This window comes from Pagrus major, chromosome 7 (assembly GCF_040436345.1).
Source record: "Pagrus major chromosome 7, Pma_NU_1.0".
Classification (NCBI taxonomy): Eukaryota; Metazoa; Chordata; class Actinopteri; order Spariformes; family Sparidae; genus Pagrus; species Pagrus major.
In genome coordinates, this window is record NC_133221.1 from 932,406 (window position 1) to 951,750 (window position 19,345).

Below are 19,345 nucleotides of genomic sequence, written 5' to 3' on the forward strand. Positions count from 1 at the left end.
CTGACATCAGGAGTCACACACACACACACACACACACGCACACGCACACGCACACACACACACACAGACACAACCGTACACACAGATACTGCACAGCGCAGTCAGTTGGAGTGTGTGTTGTTTTTCAGAAGTCTAACCATGTTCAGATTTAGACTGGGTGTGGCAGCAGCTCACTGGCTCACCACACACACACACACACACACACACACACACACACACACACACACACACACACACACACACACACACACACACACACACACACACACACACACACACACACACACAGCTTTATAGAAGATTTTGTAGACGGGCCATGAAAGAGAGAGAGGAAGCAGATAGACCCGCTTTGCATTCAGACCACACACTGTTTTACTACTGTGTGTGTGTGTGTGTGTGTGTGTGTGTGTGTGTGTGTGTGACGTCAGGCTAAAACGTGTCCTTTGGGACAAACTTTATGGATTTCGCTGTAAAACACGGTCAATAAGGAGAGAGAGAGTGAGAGAGAGAGAGAGTGATAAGGGTGAGGAGGACAGACAGGAAGAGAGAGAGAAAGACACAAAATAGAGAGAGAGATGAAGTCATTTCCCAAGGTGAGTCCTGACGATGCACAGACACACACACACACACACACACACACACACACACACAGCTGTGATAAACTGAGTGTGTGTGTGTAGCAGTAGTATTTATCGGAGACTCCTGACCGAGAACGAAGAGTCATTTATCAGTGGGCAAGGACACACACACACACACACACACACACACACACACACAGTAATGCTCATGTAGTTCATGTAATATAAGAACAATCACACAAACACACACCAGGCTCTGTCCTTTATTAGCTGCTCTGCTCTCAGTCTGCAGCAGATATTACTCAGACACATTCATATTGTTCTAGCAGTAGAGGCAGCGTGTGTGTGTGTGTGTGTGTGTGTGTGTGTGTGTGTGTGTGTGTGTGTGTGTGTGTGTATGTATGTATGTATGTTATGAGTGAACATTGTGAAAAAACTGCACAAAAAATTGTCTAAATACAACCAGCAGGTGGAGCTAATTCTCCAGTCGGTGCCGTGAAACGACTGCAGAAGAAGACGACAGACGAGGTGACAGAACATCAGATCAACAAATCATTTGTTCACTCGATGTGTTTCTGGTTTCACTCAGACGCTGAAGTGTTTCTGACGACGATGCAACAATATAATATAAAACCAACAACAGCGTTCGGACCATTCATCAGTTGATAGCATTAAGGACCGGAGAACTACCACAGTGTAGCACGACTACGGACTTGAATACTTCCTCCAATACTTAAAGACAGAAGCACAAACAGCTGTTTTGGACCAAATTTTCAAATATTGCTAAAATTCAGATTTTGACATCCAGACGAGACTTCAGGTGATTCGACGCACGTAGTTTTAATGCAAAACAATTATTTTCAACACAAACATGATGAAAAACGTTAAAATTAAACGATTTCAAAGTGTGATTAACATAAAATTAAACAATTAACTGCAGATTCATCAGGTCAGATCATAGATGGAGATGATGAACGCAGCCTGAGGAGGAAACTTCAGCTCTGTTTGTGTTACTGAGGTTTTTTCTTCTCTTAGCTCCAAACTCTGCTTCTCATCTTTAATGTTCTGGGTGATAAAAGAGGCCATCGATCAAATCGCTGCACATTATTCTGATTTTAACACTTTTATCAAGAAATAATTTAAGTGGGAGGAAATTACAAGCTTTCATAAATCGTGTGGGGGCCTGACACACAAACACACACACACACACACACACACACACACACACACACACACACACACACACACACACACACTTCCCAGGTGTTTAGAGGTGCCTCCTAAACACCTGCATTTATTACTGTGGCAGCTACAGAGAGAGTCACAACTCATTGCATTAAATAATTACAGGAAACACACACACACACACACACACACACACACACACACACACACACACACATGTACACACACTCAGAGGTCAAACAGTTAGGTAAACAGTGTAAATCATTACTGTGCTCTCTGGCAGGTTCAAACCTGTTAGCACCACCACACACCAATGCTAACACACTAGCAATGCTAACACTAACAGCCAACACACACACATACATATAATGACCCTCCCCCGCCATCCCCCCTCCACCGTCACACCAGAAATGTGTGGCTCAGAGGTATTTCGTCCGTTTACACAACAGTCTACAGATTAACTGTAACCGGCGAGCTGAATACTGGGCGGAGCTTCCAGACACGACGAGGTCGATGTCACCGACACGTCACGTTTACACTCCTGAGCGTTAAAATACAGGAAATGTTCTCTTGAAAAACAGCAAGACAAGTTTAAAACTGTCCTGCGACGGCACGACGTGAACTCACTGTGCAGACGCTACATGGAAACAGTTCAAAGGTCATCGTGGTGTGTTCAAGTGCGGCTTTTTGGCCGGGACACAGGAGACGCGAGGTGTCGGCCTTCGTCGCTGCCACTTCTCTGATGTCAGTTTGGTGTGTCAGGGTCTTTAGCATCACTAAAAGTTAACGAGCTAACGATGCTACAGTTCTCTGTTTATATCTGTTAGCGTTAGCATTGAGTCATTTTTACCTGAAACTACAGTTCTGTAGTTTTAATGTTTTTATAAACCACATGTAAGTTAAATCTGCGAACCAGAACAAAACCACATTATTAAAATGTGCAGCTAATGACAGAAGTTATAGAAGTAACTACATGAACGTGTTCAGCAGGCGGCCGGAGATTCAAACAAGTGACAGCAGGTTCGAACTTCATCACAGGAGCTGATCCCACATCTGCTTTTCACTAACATCTGGAAACACTCACTCCGCCCCCCCCACACACACACCACACACACACACACACACTCACACACATACCACACACACCACACACACACACACACACACACACTCAGTACTGTAAGTTGGTGTTTTAACACCTCATTGATTCCCGCCAGCCAAATCCCGCCCTCCTCTATTTCAACACACAGACACATAACGGTTGAGTTACACCTCTAAGGAACAAAATCATATTCTGGATACACACACACACACACACACACACACACACACACACACACACACACACACACACACACACACACACACTGGGTGCAGCCTCTCAGTCACCCGCACAGAACAATGCCTCGACTTGCCAGAGAGAACCATCAACCCATTCTACCTCAGAGCCCCTGGCACTGTGGCACATACACACATGCACGCACGCACGCACGCACGCACGCACGCACGCACGCACGCACGCACGCACGCACACAGGGGGGGATTTATGGACGGCTGGTTGGCCCCTGACAGCAGCAGCTCGTCCAGGCGGACACATAAATCTACAGCCAGGCTTCAGACACGGCCTGTTCTGATCCATTTAGAGGCTATTATTGGAGGGGGGGGGGGGGGGGGGGGGGGGGGCTGTAACCAATACAGGCTTCTTCTTTGTCCCCAGACTCCCTTAACAAAATCATATAAATTATATCATTATAAACTTTGTGAAACTCTGTCTCTGACAGATTCTGAATCTTTGTCTCCTTCTTGTAAATTCAGCATTAAATGAAAACAGTAAGTTGTTTGTTTCCTTGTAAAAAGTGTCAGTTTGTGGCAGCATGGCTGCACCAGCCTGTCTGCTTCTGTGTCTAAAGTGCTAAAGTCTGACCTGCCAACATTTAGCAGCTGTTTGAACACACTGTTTACACTGATTTCACCATTTACACTCAATTTATGAAAAAAGAAACATTTTATTGATGCTAAACATGTCACATTTTACAGATACACTAAACAGTAACCAGTATAGGCGACTTCTTTGTCCCCAGACTCCCTTAACAAATGTGCCAGTTTAGTGAGTTGTTGAGTTGGAGACACTTTATAAACTGTGTGAAACTCTGTCTCTGACTGATTCTGACTTATTTGTTCCTTCTTGTAAATTCAGCAAATGTTCAACATGAACTTCTTTCTGTGTTTGAGTAGAAACATGGAGTCTGTTTGTCCCGGTGATGGACACTGTCAGAGGATATCATAATCTTTCATGTTCATCCAGAAGAAACGCCCATAAATCCACTTCATGACTCTTCAGACCTTTTTAGGTTTTCTTCAGTATCAAAGTAATCTGATTACATCCATGGGTACACTGCAAACAGGAGCTGCTAACAGCAGTCACACTCAGCAGGTTCCACGACTGTAACAGTGTGTTTACAGGTCGGATCAGCTGACAGGTCTCAGGTCGAGCCCTCACCAGGATCAACACGGCCAGAACAACAGAACATTACAGTGAATCAGCAGGGTCGTATGTTTTCCTATAAGATGCAGGATATTAATATTCAGACACAGAGAGATTTGAACCTTTAAGAAGGTGGCAGCAGTGACTTTACACTCAGCAACATGAGCAGCAGTAAACAACCAGGACAGTTAAATGTCTCAGATATCTCAGATATGTGCGTGTTTATTTTGTTAGCAGTTGTTTATTTGCAGGACGGAGGCAGCCTCCTACTGCACGCGCTCAGTAACACTCATGACCACGTCTGCAGATAAAGTGGACTTGACCCGACGTTGACACAGCTGTGACGTCGCTGTGATGTCACTGACGCATCCCGGATGCCTTATTGTAAGTAATGATCTGAAGCTCCTTTTCCTGTATCTGATTGGCTGAGCTGCCAAATCTCCAAATCAGTAAGAAAGCGAGAAGGAGGAGGGAAGGGGGAGGGGGCTGATTTCTCTGTTGCCACGGCAACCGCCAATCACCTCTAATCTAATTTACAGCCAATCAAAACAAAAACACCAGCTGGCCCTTAACTCAGTGCGAAGTGTGTGTGAGCTTATGTCGAAGTGTGTGTGTGTGTGTGTGTGTACGTCTGTGTATATATACAGTATACAGTATATACGTGTGTGTGTGTGTGTGTGTGTGTGTGTGTGTGTGTGTGTGTGTGTGTGTGTGTGTGTGTGTGTGTGTGTGGGGAGCCCAGGTGTGAGGCTTCCTCCTCCAATCACACACCAATCAAACTCAGTTAATATCCAACCACGAAATATCACTTCTTATTGGCTAATTTGTGTGTGTGTGTGTGTTTGTGTTTGTGTGTGTGTGTGTGTGTGTGTGTGTGTGTGTGTGTGTGTGTGTACACTACAGCCACAGCAGTATAAACAGTTACCATCGGCGAATTCACACTTTAATTCCTTCTCACAACACTTAACCAATCAATGGCCTCTCTCCGCTGAGAGAGTGATTTGATTGGCCGGGAGCCTGCAGTGATAATTAACCACAGAGTTCAGTTCAATTTCCAACAAAGATCCAACCGGGTCAGATCCCACCGGAGGGACCATCAGCGTCACTGCCGAGTGCTTTCAGCCAATCAGCTCTTAGATTGATCTGCTCGCAGGACGTCATTGGTCGAGTTCATCGACCAGCAGAGACTGAAACCTGTTCGGACGGGAGATTTATGAGTGTGAAGGGTTTTTGTTTTTCCACCACCTGATCTGAGGAGTGTGTGTGTGTGTGTGTGTGTGTGTGTGTGTGTGTGTCTCAGGTACGGCAACAAAACACAAAACACAGAACCGCTTCAACCGGCACCCTTTTGGTTGGTTTCCTGTCAAAGCACTCTTTTTTTAATTTAATCCAATTCAAAGCTTTATTGGCAAAAGAAAGTGTCGATAACAATCTTCCCAAAGCATCAAAGCAGCAGCACTGTGATCACTGCAACAACCATCTGAAACATCTTCAGCTCTGTTTGTCCAGGTGGTGTTGCCGTACCTCGCCGTCTACTCACACCAACTCTCCCTGTCGGTGCGTTCAAGTGTCCCTGAAAGTTTTCAGGAGTCATTGACCTCGAATGCAGAACAACACAACGAGAACACACAACATCAAAACACACAAAATACTGAGAAAGAAGATGACTCATCGCTCGGATTACAAACCAGAACTCCAAAAAAGAAAATATATGCAGACGAGGAAGGAAAGACAACAATAATAATAATTATTAGAAAAGCCAACGTGTTTTAACCATCATGATGTCATCATGATGTCATCATGATGTCATGAGGCTGAAGTGAGCTCGCAGGACGAACACATTCTAAAAACAGAAGAAAATAAAAGCGTACAGACGTCGACTCATCCTGATCACATCTACAAACACAGAGACGGAGCAGGTAGAGAGCAGAGCGAGGGAATCGAACCTGCGACAGGACGTCTACAGAGACACTGCTGGAGTGCTCATGGTCACCACGGCCCTGAGGCTGAAGTGATCAGGAGCCTTACATCATCAACAGGCGACAGTTTGTTCACTGGCCTGTTTGGGCTCGAGGACGTCAACTTCAGTCCGCCTCACTTTTACTTTCAGTTTAGTTTCTTACTGTGAATCTTTTTCTGTCAGTGTGCAGCTGAATGTTGAGACGTCTTCAGTAGCAGACGCCGTTTTGTGAACGCCAATATATGTCGTTTTAGGACGGGTACCGAAACCCTGTGTTAAACATGAATAATTACTGCAGTACTGATGAGCTCCGACATTAACAGTTCATCATCGCTGCTTTGAACCAGCAGAGACGAGAGGACTGACACTGACTTCACTCAGTATTTTATTGACAGGTTAGATAATTATATTCCTGTTCTGAATTTACTAGTTTCAAAATGAAAAAGAAACCTGATACGAATACAGATAAAGAGCCGAAGTGATGCCGGAGTATTACGTAAGAGTAAGAGTATGTAAATCCTAACGGTGCCCACCCAGGTGGAAACACACCTATGCAGTTGCTTGGATACAAAAAATCAGGCTTTAGTTTAGCTCGTTAGCATGCTAACATGAGCCGATGTGTGACGTCAGCAGCGCTGCAGGTTTCTACATTCACATGTTGACCTGATGAACAGTCAGTTCATCCTGAGGGGAACATGAACGTCTGAACTAACACAGTCCGTCACAGAGCTGTTGAGATGTTTCAGCCAGAACCATAAATGTTCGCCTCGTGGTGGCGCTAGAGAGTGTTGAGCCCGTGTGCTTCAACATCAGATCCAAACTCTGATCATGATAAAGTCTGGTTGGATTTTCTGTTCTGTCACCAGCGTTTGTTGATTAAGTTCGGCCCAATGAATGAAGGATTTACAGGTGAATGAACTGAATCTTGACTCAAATAGATCTGCAGCATCGTACAGTTTCATGCAGGTGAAGGTACAAAGGCAGAAGGTTAAACGCTCCCTCCTCAGGTGAGGTGCGCAGGTGCAGCCGCCTCACAATGACATCAGAACAAAAGTTAATCAATAATCACGTCTTCTTTGTGATCGCTCCGCTTCGCTCGCTGTGAAACTGACGGAGGTTTTGGTTCGTCTCCAGATTTCAGCTCTGCAGCAGAAGAGAGAAACAGGTGCAGGCTTCTCCTAATAATAATCATCTGTATGAATCTAAATCAACAGATTAATTTCCCTCTCTGGCTGCGAGGATTCATTCCCCCGTCGCTGCCGGAAAAAAAAAACCAGAAAGACAGAAAGAAAAAAGGAAAAAGCAGAAAATGATGTTTGGAAGAAGAGAGAAGCAGGTGCAGGCGGCTCGGTTACAAACAGACATTACTGTTATTAGAATAAAAGCCTCAATTCCCCGTCGTCTCATTAGCCAATAATGGCTCCGTTCCCTCTGAATGCCATAGCTGATTGGCTGACTCATCTCCGCTAATTCACTTTGTGCTAATGGAAAAGAGGAAGAGGAGGAGGAGGAAGTGTTCTTTTCTAAAAACACAGGAAAAGAAGGAAAAAAGCTTTCAGTCCGCGTCAGTTTGTGGAAATCTGCAGAGAGACGAATACAAAAAAAAGGATCTTTTTTTTTACTGTTTGACACAAAGAGACATCGGACCGGTGCCAGCTGGAGGCCGACAGGCGGCACGAGCGGCGCCAGCAGAGCGTTAGCAACACATCCTGGTGTAGATGTGTACGAGCGAGTTAGCATCATAATCAGACTGGATCGCCATGAAATGTAAGATCTGCAGCGTCACGAGAGAAGGATGGAAAAACAAAATGGTCAACTCTGTGCAGCGAGGGGCGGAGACATCCTGACAACAAGAGCTGTGATTGGTCAGTTTGGGCCTTTGACAGTGAAGCAGAGACACTGAACATTTACTGCAGGAAATCAAAGGAAACTGAAAATATTCAACCAGTTTGATGAAACGGTGGAGACGAGCGGAGAGCTGAGCCTCCTCCTCCACAACGCTGTGTACCGACCTCTGCCTTTAAGTGATCTCACTTTAGATGATCAGATTAGATTATCAATCCTTGTTGTATGTACAATGTATGTATAATCTTCATGGATTTTTGTTTAGTAAGATGTTCATCAGTTTACAGGCTCGTAACACGCATCGATAAAGACCATCAGAGACCAGCTGTGTCCAGTATAAAGATAAAGATGTCCTGAGACCACGTGATCACGTGATCATGTGATCATGAGAATCCATCTCACCAAACTTCAAGTGCATGTGGCCGAACAAACCATGGCTGAGCCAATCAGCGTCCTTTTCCCAGCCAGCAAGAGAAGCGACTGTTAGCATAGCCGCTTTAGCATCCGCTCTATCAGAAGTGGAGAGTTTGTTTCCTCTCTTCTCTCCACTGACTTCAGTAAGAGTTTGATCTCCTACCGGTGGTCTGATTGGTTGACGTCAGCCTGTGATAGACGGTGGTGGACAGATGTGCCGTCCAATCACCTGACGAGGATATTTTGAAGGTGCCTGCCCTTTTCCAAACCGTTAGCCGCAGCTCTCCAGATCGTTCTGTCTGACGAACCATCCGGCACATCAGGTTACAAAGCTCCAGTACAGTAAGTATAAACCAGGCTTCAGTCCTGAGTACGGGTCAAACTGGACCCTACGTTCCCCGGCCCATTTTTAAAATCCCACATTGTAAACTTTCATTGACTTTACTGGCACTGTTCTTCTTCTCTGCTGCTGTGGGCACACTGCTGCTCTGTAGTTAATGACATCATCACAGTTATTTTATCAAACCTGACAAAACTCGTCCGGACCGACAGGCGCCGCCGAGCAGAACTCCTGGAGACGCCTGAACTCATCTGACCCGTGTGAATCAGTGGAATGCACCTTTAACGCTGATCGATACACACCTTCACACCTACACGCTGTTGAGACCAGAACACACACCCGAAAACACTGAGCCCGGCTGTGTGTGTGTGTGTGTGTGTGTGTGTGTGTGTGTGTGTGTGTGTGTGAGCAGCTCTTTGTTCTGCTTCCAAAACAAACAGGCCTGAGGGGAGAGAGGAGACACGCTGCACTGACCGCACCTCCCAACACACACACACACACACACACACACCCATACTCCTGAGACGTCCCCTCTGGCTTCCTGTCGCCTCGTTCTCTCTTTACACACTGATGACATCACTCTCTCAGAGCCAATCAGCTGTCAGATCAGCTGATACAAAAACAGCTCCCATAGATGGGAAATCCATTACTGTCAACTGCTACTACAGCGAACACTGGAGAGCACACACATACATTTATATATATGTATACAGTGTATACAGTATATACAGTGTATACAGTATATACAGTGTATACAGTATACAGTATATACAGTGTATACAGTATATACAGTGTATACAGTATACAGTATATACAGTGTATACAGTATATACAGTGTATACAGTATATACAGTGTATACAGTATACAGTATATACAGTGTATACAGTATATACAGTGTATACAGTATACAGTATATACAGTGTATACAGTATATACAGTGTATACAGTATATACAGTGTATACAGTATACAGTATATACAGTGTATACAGTATATACAGTGTATACAGTATATACAGTGTATACAGTATACAGTATATACAGTGTATACAGTATATACAGTGTATACAGTATACAGTATATACAGTGTATACAGTATATACAGTGTATACAGTATATACAGTGTATACAGTATACAGTATATACAGTGTATACAGTATATACAGTGTATACAGTATATACAGTGTATACAGTATACAGTATATACAGTGTATACAGTATATACAGTGTATACAGTATACAGTATATACAGTGTATACAGTATACAGTATATACAGTGTATACAGTATATACAGTGTATACAGTATACAGTATATACAGTGTATACAGTATATACAGTGTATACAGTATACAGTATATACAGTATACAGTGTATACAGTATATACTGTATACACTGTATACACTGTATATACTGTATATACTGTAGATGTGTACATGTGTATGCAGAACAGGTTTGTTATTTTATGAGAATACTCTCAGGATGAAGTACAGAAACATGTTTCAGTTCCAGCTGAACTTCAGGATTTGTTGAAGTTGAGTTTAAATCTGATTTCATATAATTTGATTTTCTTTGTTTTTGTTTCTGAGAACAAACTGAAGAGGAAGAGGGAGGAGGAGGAGGAGAGAGGAGGAGAGAGGAGGAAGAGGAGGGAGGAGGGAGGTTTCTCTCTTCTCGCCTCAGTTTTGTCATCGCATGTTTGTCTTCGTTCTCTTCCTGCTCTGCGTCAGACTCCCATGACTCCCGGAGGTCGGAGGTCGGAGGTCGTCTGGTTCACAAACCTAAACATGCTTCATAAAGTAAACATGACGTCTGCGTGTTTACGTGCTGATGTATGGAAGCCCGGAGGAGTCACGCTACATCGCCTGATGGATGATCTCTGCAGGTTGATTTTCACTGAATTTACTGGAGAGGAAAACTTTCTGTTTCACGCTGCTCATACTTCCACTTCAGCACACTTCAGAGGGAATATGGTACTTTAACTGCACCACAGTGATGTTACAGCTGGAGTGTTTCTACACCGAGTCGGTTCTTGAGTAAAGGATCCGAGCAGCGCCGGAGGAATGCGAGCTGGTATTTAAAAGCCAGACTCTGGTGATGCAGGCAGGTTTCAGGCTGCCAGCTCCGTGTGTCGACAGTCAGAGCTGATGTGATTATGTCGTTAGAGGAGGCAGACTGGGCCCGAGTCCCAACAACACTCAGCCTGCTGCTGGAAAAACACTGCACGAAATATACCACCCTGAACCGGTCCAAAATCTGAGCCTTTCTGCTACTGGGCTCAGATTCTTTTAACTGTTTCCAACACAAATCAACCGAAGACTTAAATCCACTGCTTTAAATCTGCAACAGCAGAATCTGACTGTTAGAGACGCTGCAGGTCCTCTTAAAGGAGAAGGTCCACAGCTTGGACGGATATCAGTCTGTGTGTTCAGCACAGAGCTGCAGTCGGGACGTGGTTAGCCTAGCTTAGCATAGCAGGGGGCCAGCTATGCCTGGCTCCATTAAAAGTCAAAAAATCCACTCAGCAACATCTAAAGCTCAGCGATTAACAAGATGTATCATAATTAATGTGGAGTAAGAGATTTAAACGTCTCGTCACACATTCAGAACTCCATTTGTAATTCTGTTCAGAACAAAACCAGTCAAAGTTCAATCGTCTGCAGTGAATCTCAACACTGCTAAGTGTTTTATCTCTGTTGGTTAGCACTGTTAGCATCATTCGGCTACGTCTCCAATGTCCCCGCAGGGCGTTTAGCTGCTGGTTGGGTCAGTCGTTGTAATTCAGGTCTGAACAACTCATTCCTGACTATTAAACATTTCTGTTGATCGTTTGGTTTATTTTCATCCCTGAAAACAGTTTTAACCCCAAAGTTACACATCCAGAACTCCCTTTACGTTTTCATGTAAAACAAAATGTTTCTGTGGGACAATTATCGAAATCTGAAGTCTTACATGAACAACAAGACTACGGTGAATCCCAGTGGACTGAAACTCACTTGCTTGTGTTAGTTAAATCCATTCGTAGGCAACAAAGGTGACACCTGGACGTTAGATCGGTTCTCTGGGTTTAAACTTTAAGATCGTCTTCTCTGAAACAAAGCTGCTGTCGCTTCTTTACTGCACGAGACGGACGTGAACCTGAACAACTCCTGAGAATGTCATTAGGTGTTCAGAGGAGAAATTACTGAATGAACGTGAAGAGTTCTGGAGGACTGTGGTCGGACTGGTCGGATCCCAGTTTGACTGTGTTTGAATCAGGGTGGAGCTGCAGTTTAAAAAACGGTTCATCTTTTATGAAGTGGATGAATGTGTTTTTAAGCCGAGGTTTCTTCTGTGTGTGGTCGCACAAACTAAACGTCCCCGTGTGGCTTTTCTACCAGAGCCGCTTCATTCACTTCCTGCTCGGTCCTCGGTCCTGCCTCAGACCACCACAGTTAAAACTGGTTCTGATAGAACCAGTGGTTCCCCATAAGAAAGGACTGGACCAACGTTTCTCTTTCACAGAACAGCCGCAGCATTTTTAATTGTAGTGAATTAAAACTTTGCTTGCTTCTAAAACCACCTGAGGCTGGATTCATCTGTACCTGCAGTCTGCAGGGTACATTAGTGTTCTCAGGGCCGCAGCTCCTCACTGTGACCTCTGAAGGTGAATAAACTGCAGTTTCTCTCTGATGTAAAAGCCAGAAAAAACAAACATTCATCTGGAAAGACAGAACAAGAGAGAGACGCTGTTTCCTCGTTTTATGAGTCTGAATTACGATGTGAAGGACACGTCTGCAGCAGTTGTACAAACAGGGCTAAAAATATAATTAGTAGCCCTGAAAAACCCTGAGATGACTGAACGGTTGAACACAGCAGAGGACTGAAGGGGAGGACGGACAGAAACTCAGAGTGACAGACGGAGATAAAGTCAACAGAGAGTTTGAGTTACGACTTGTTGTTTTTTCTTCTGTCACAACGCAGCGAGCAGCCGTCTCCACGTGACGTGAATCAGGACTGTTAGGTCTCTGCGGAGGGTCGGCACGTCTCAGCGCCGCACACACTAAGAATTATGGGCTTTTTCTGCTTCAGCTGCAGCAGCAGTCAACTGAACCGCAGCAGAGAGGGAGAGGCACCGACACCGGCAGGGTCGCAGGTTCAATTCCCAGAGTAACCACAGCAAAACACACGCTCAGAAGAAAAGGAATAGTGGAAAATTCTGGGAAACACACTCAGTCTGTCTGTGTGTTACGCTCTGAGAAGAAGTCAGGATGTGGTTAGCCTAGCTTAGCATAAAGACTGGAAGCAGGGGGAAACAGCTAGCCTGACTCTGTCCAAGTCTGAGCACATTTAAGTCGTCTTGCACAATATGAGGAAAAACTGTGAAGTGCAATAACTTTGTTCAGTAAGACAATTTGACTCCTAAACAACTAAAATGGACTTCAGTAGATGGCATACCTCCGCCAAGGCCCAGCAGTCCCCTTTTGTCCTCACTGATAAATATGCCTGATTTTTTAGTTCAGATCCATGTGTGCCTGAGAAATGAATGAACAGGTGGGAAAATGCCCTTTTTCTCACATTCAAAACATTCCTGGATCCACACAAGACGTTAACGAGGTCCGTTCTGAGCCGAGACAGAACCTCCATCAAGTCTGGTGCAAATCTGTTCAGTCGTTTTTGTGTAATTCTGCTGACCGACCGACCGACCGACCGACCAACAAATCATCCAACTAACCAACCAACCAAAGCCTCCCTCCTGCAGTATTATCAAAGCTCCACCAATTTGGTGATTAACATGTTTCATTTCCTGTGAATTTGTCATAATAAAAGTCTTTTATTCAGTCATTTAAAAGCTTTTATTATGAAGCTTTTCTTCCTGCTCACGCTCACATGTAACAACGTGGTTGCAGGTTTAATGGACACAGTAATCATGTGAGTATCTCCGGCTGATGAATCCTCTCCCTGGGATCTGCTTCTCATCAACATACACTTCAGTTATGACGATAAGATAAATAAAGTGCAGCTCGGACATTTAGAGAAGGACTGAAATCATCTCTTCTTCCTGAGACTCTACAGGCACCATGCCTTGCTCGGGGGCACTCAAACATTCCTTAATGATGATAAAAATATAACCTGTTTCAGTTATTTCTGACTGTGTCTCTGCGAGCTGTGACTCTGCTCTCCGTGCTGACGGCCGACAGACCGTCTGTTTTTATTCTCTCGCCAAATTACCAATCGACCCCCGTCTCCTTAATTCAATTCATTAGAGTCGAGGCTCTCGTCCCAGTGAGAGCCAATCACAGCGGCCCAGTTAGAAACCACAGGAATGCTTTTGTAGAGACGAAGAAATGAATGTTAACTGCCTGAAACCAGTCGGTAAGAACAGGCAGAGTAATAAACAGTGTGACTGAAGCAAAGTTTGAAAAAAGGATGATTATTATTAATGAATGATCTTTGGATCGGTGGATATCTGCAGCCAAACTAAGTGACAGATATTACCTGCATGGAAAACACTGCAGAAAGAGGCGTTCAGTGCAGCTCCTGCAGACTTACTGAGGGGGACGAGTCTGATTTTAAGTCACTTTGATTTTGTAACAAAGATTCATTATTTTGGATTTAAAATGTAAAAGTGCATCTTTGTTTAAACCCAAACTGACTGAGCGACTGGCGGCTTCAGCGCTCTGCAGACTGAAGCTGGACTCACATGTGACCTCGCCTCTCATGGGGAAGCAGACGTAAACAAAGTGGAGATTAGCGCGGTGCAACAACAAAAGCAGAGGTTAAACGAGTCTGGATGAGTGGAGAGTTTTCTATTCTTCAGAGAGAGCTGGAGGTGAGACTTTAAGTTTCTGTCAATGGTAGAATGCTAGCTAACGTTAGCCTTAAGGGCTACAATGTTTAGCGCTGATTGGCAGCGGCATCAACCCTCTTTTATGTCGTCTGACTCTGAATATTCTGATGTAATCATCTGTATTTTAAGTCTGACATATCAAACGTGTGTGATGCCATCGAGGTGACTCCACTGAGTCTGTGAGCAGTTCAGGAGGCTTCAGACTGGATCTGTAAACTCCTCACATGACCCGATCATCTGTGTTGAACACCAGCACCGATCAAGGAGCCAGAACAGATTCCTCCTCTGATTGTCCGGAGGGGCGACGGGAATAAATCTGCCCTGTAGTGAGACCAGGTTGACTCAAGTCCTCTCCTACGTCTGCAGGCAGTTATATCAAGGCAGGAGTATTACTCAGTATTACTCAGTATTACTCAGTATTACTCAGTCAGATGTGATGCTGTTTTACATTTTTTTTAGCTTTGATCAAAAGCTGAAAGCAGCAAAACCACAGAGCAACTAATCAGCCCCGTGTGACCGTGATGTTGTGCACTGGAACAACACAAGCACATTTAAATCCATACAAATGATAAATGTTTCAACATTTTTCTGAAGCAAAATATTAATAAGAATAGAGAACAGATTTTATTTTTTGATCATGGGTGAAAAAAACGTATATTTCTACGTCTATTTCTGTAATTATACGACATTATTCTGGCTGACTTTGTGTATGTGGACATTTAGGTATGCTTGTGTAATAATACATTTCAAAAAATGTAAAAGTAAGAAAATAAATATTAAAAGAAATGAACCAGCCCCTGAACCAGTGTAACAACTGACGGCTGCTGTATAAAATGATTATTTGTAATTTAACGGCGTCGTCGAGCAGAGCCTGCGGCAGTGTGTTGAAATCCTCGTCTGTTTCTAAGCGTCTGGTTGGCTGTTGAAGCGGTGGAGAGAGTTTGTTGGACTGCAGCAGCTCAGAGAGCAGAGGAGGAGGAGGAGGAGGAGGAGGAAGAGGAGGAGGAGGAGGAGGCTTCACTAAACATAGAACGAGTGTTCTCCGCCAACATCTACAACCAAACTCAGCCATTTCCACCAATCTGCTCCCTGCATAGACTACACCTCCGGCTATTCCTCTGTTCCTCCCTCCATCCGTCGCTCTCAGAGGTCAGCTTTCAGAGGAATATCTCCCCGTGTCAATGAATATTAAAGCGGCAGCTGTGTGGGAGGAGAGGTGAGCGGGGTGAACGCCGAGAGGATTCATTCACATCACCCAGCCTCCATTTTTACTTTTCAGGCAATTAAAATTCATCCTTCACATGGCTGGAAAATGGAGATGATTGTGAGGTCAAATGTGGACGGAGAAGAGCTTTTAAATGCATGTTTTAATTTTAATGAGCGGTGATGTAGATTAATGTGTCTCGAGTGTAGAGGAGGGTGTATGGAGAAGTTTGCTTCTGTTGAAGACCAGCAGAGCAGTAAGATTAATGGTTTAGATCACGCTGACCTTTCAAACCAATCACGTTGTTTCATTCTAATGAAACCAAACGTGTCAGCTTGAATAAAGATTATAGATTCAAACTGTCAGTCTGAACAGGAGAGAGGGCGTCAGAATGGATTACAACTTTCAGGAGAAGTTACATGTAAGACAATCAGCTGAAATCTACAACAGCAATGAATAAATCAAATGTTCTGACGAATAACAAAAATCCAGTGACTGCAGCTGATTCATTGCTAAAGCTATCAGCGAGCTAGTGACAAGAATGGCAGAGAGAGTGCAGGCAAAGTTTCCCAACGCTAACAAGCTAGCTTGGCAGCGGTGAGTCCCAACAACAGCCATGTTAGACATGTTGCTTATGTTTATCATGTTTTCATGATGTGAGTGAGACATGAGGTCGTTCAGCAGCTAACACAGTTAGCACAAAGCTAACAGCCACAGCAGAGAGCAGTAACTAACAGTCTGAGGTACGTTCATGACGGCTGTTTTGCTCGTGTTAAAGTGATCGAGATATTTAAGTTTTTCATTTGTGTATTTATTAGAAACGAGATCTCAGAGAGCTCATTGAATTCAGCGAGCTAGCCGCTAACACATCTCCCAGCTGGCGAGCGAGAGCTGCAGGGCAGTCAGTGTAGTCCATGAAAGTATTACCTGGATACAGTGGCTTCACTCAGGTGAGCTTCAGGTGGACAACTGCTGTACTGCAACTAATCTAACTAATCCTGCTTTATCATAGTTTTTATTTTCTTGCTCGTGCACTTTTTTAAAATGTCTCTTCAACTGTGATTTCTTTAAAACTCATGAAGATGAAATGATTCTGCTGTTTGACCTCACAGCTGCTCACTGTCCTTTCATTTTGTTGTGTGCAGCTCAGACTGGACCAGTCTGCAGTCCGTCCTGCAGGGAAAAAGCCCGTCTTTAACCGACTGCAGGGCTCCGACGGAGACACAAAACAGACACTTTGTGCTGCTAAGTGGGACATTTTTCTGACAGCAGTCTCTGCAGCTTTCCATGAGATGAACACGGGCGCCCGACACCAACGAGACAAGTTTACAGCTTCAGACGAGGCTGCGAACGTCTCTGCAGAGACACATCTGTCTGCCCGTCTGTGTGTCCCGAGTCTGACTGGTACTGATCCTGCAGCGGTCCTGCGTCCTGTTCCTACACCTCGCTGCTGTGTATCTGTGCTGCCTGCCAATAAAAACCCTGGAAACGAGCAGATTGTGTTTGCTGTGTTATGAAATCAAAACAACGTTCAGCTTATTTTCAGCTCCAGATAACAATAATAAGGACGGAGCCGCGGGCAGCACAGACCGAGGTGTGACCGGGTTCTATAAGCAGCAGAAAATACGGAGAAGAGATGAAATATTTATCAGATTCCTGCTGCTTATGCTTATTATTAACATTATTATTATTACAGAGTCGCTGCCCGTCTGTCTGTACATGTGGGTGTTTACAGCAAGGATCTGTTTTACTCAAGTACTGTACACATCTGAAGTACAAGTACTTTTACGTGTCCTCACCCCGTTCTAATGGAAAGTCTCCAGAAGCCCGAGAGCCCAAACTGATCTGAAAAGATAATATTTACACGCTGCTTGAATCTGAAGTCTTCACTGTAGCTGCTAAGCTAAAAGCTAAACGCATCAGTCTAGAGGGCGTACACGAGCTGGACCGCACGGTGAGGGTTAAATCTGGTCTCCTCAGATCAGGTTGTGATCTCTTCTCTCCTGCAGACTGTGATCACAGCAGACGAGCTGTATGGAGACATCTGATGATTCTTTGGTTGTTTTTCTGTTTTAAATCCTTAAAAAAGACGCTCCTCACATGTGCAGAACTTGCCTGAGAAACATCATGTTTTTAAGTTTTCTTCAGTATCACAGTGATCCAGTGATAGTCGTCTGTACATCCACAGGTTCACTGCTAACAGGAAGTGCTAACAGATAATTCGGCAAAGTTTAAATGTAGTTTTAACTAATGTACACGCTGAGCACTTTGCAAAGATGAAGCAGTGAAACATTTACTGTACCGACTACAGGTGAGACAAAACAAGACGCACTCAGAGCTGATAGCTGCACAACATGTCCACGTCTTCAGGAGCTCAGTCCTCATTCACATTCAGTAACAATCACCCTGAAGCTAAGTGCTCGGAGGTAAAGAGAGAAACACTGGATTTGTTTGGAGACGGACGACAGGAACCGATGGACCTGACGAGTGCAGCTGACAGGAAACACAAACTGTTCAATCTGTTGCTTTCTTTCTTTCCTTCACTTTCCAAAGAGCCTGCAGTGATTTTAAACATGAATAAGCCAATTTTCTCTCCATCCTTTCTCCTCTCCTCCGCAAATAGAAACACTAGAAAGCAGTCAGAGACCTAAGAGCGATTTTAAAACATTCATGCAGCCATTTTCTCTCAGCAGAGGAGGCAGCCGCTCTCAAAGACGCCAGTCATTTTCTCTCCTGTCTTTCTGTCGTCTCTTTGCTCTTTTGTATTTCTGTTTTTCTTTCAGCAGCACAAACAAACACGTCTCCTCTCACTGCAGCCCAGAATCTCTCCTCAGATCCACCAGCAGCTCCTACCTTCTTCAGCTGTCCGCTCCGGGTTCCCACGAACACCACCGTGTGTTCTCCGTAGGTGTAAGCGGCCACGGCGCCCATGCCCTCAGTCCGGTCCTCATACAGCGGGTTCCCCTCGATCACCCTCAGGCCTCCCAGCGGCTGGTTCAGCACCAGGCCACAGAAGTCGTCTCCGATCTGCTTCGGCTGTGGACGGGAGAGGACAGAGCGAAGGTTAACACCACTGCTCCTTTAAATTAGATACATTAAAAAACCTAAATTAAAAAATCCCCCGTCTGTCAGTCAGTAAACATTTCCTGTCGCTTTAAATATCAACTCAACAGACTGAATCATAAAACACAAGTGTCATAATGGTAGTTCAGTCCCCACATGGTCACATAAATAAAACGACTCTCCAGCATATTTATTTGTTTCACGTGGGAAACTACAGTCTGTGTACGATGTGATCTGTTATCTCATTGTGCTGATGAGACAGCTGGAGATGATTTAAACATCGGTGTGATAGTGTTTCATAGAGCTGTGTCCACTGTGTACAGAAGCAGGGAGGAGCCGGGTTATTACAGGGTACACACACACACACACACACACACACACACACACACACACACACACACACACACACACACACACAGAGGTTGGCTAACACCCTGTCATTA

At 44.5% G+C, this 19,345-nt stretch overlaps 1 protein-coding gene across 1 annotated transcript in view; it reads right to left on the reverse strand.

Annotated features, from left to right (window-relative positions):
* The window catches only part of plxna3 (plexin A3), a 102,508-nt gene that overhangs the window by 55,240 nt on the left and 27,923 nt on the right, over window positions 1–19,345 (reverse strand). Inside the window, exon 6 of the mRNA XM_073470813.1 lies at window positions 18,693–18,875. Coding sequence (XP_073326914.1) covers window positions 18,693–18,875 — 183 coding nt within the window. The remainder of the gene's footprint in view (window positions 1–18,692; window positions 18,876–19,345) is intronic.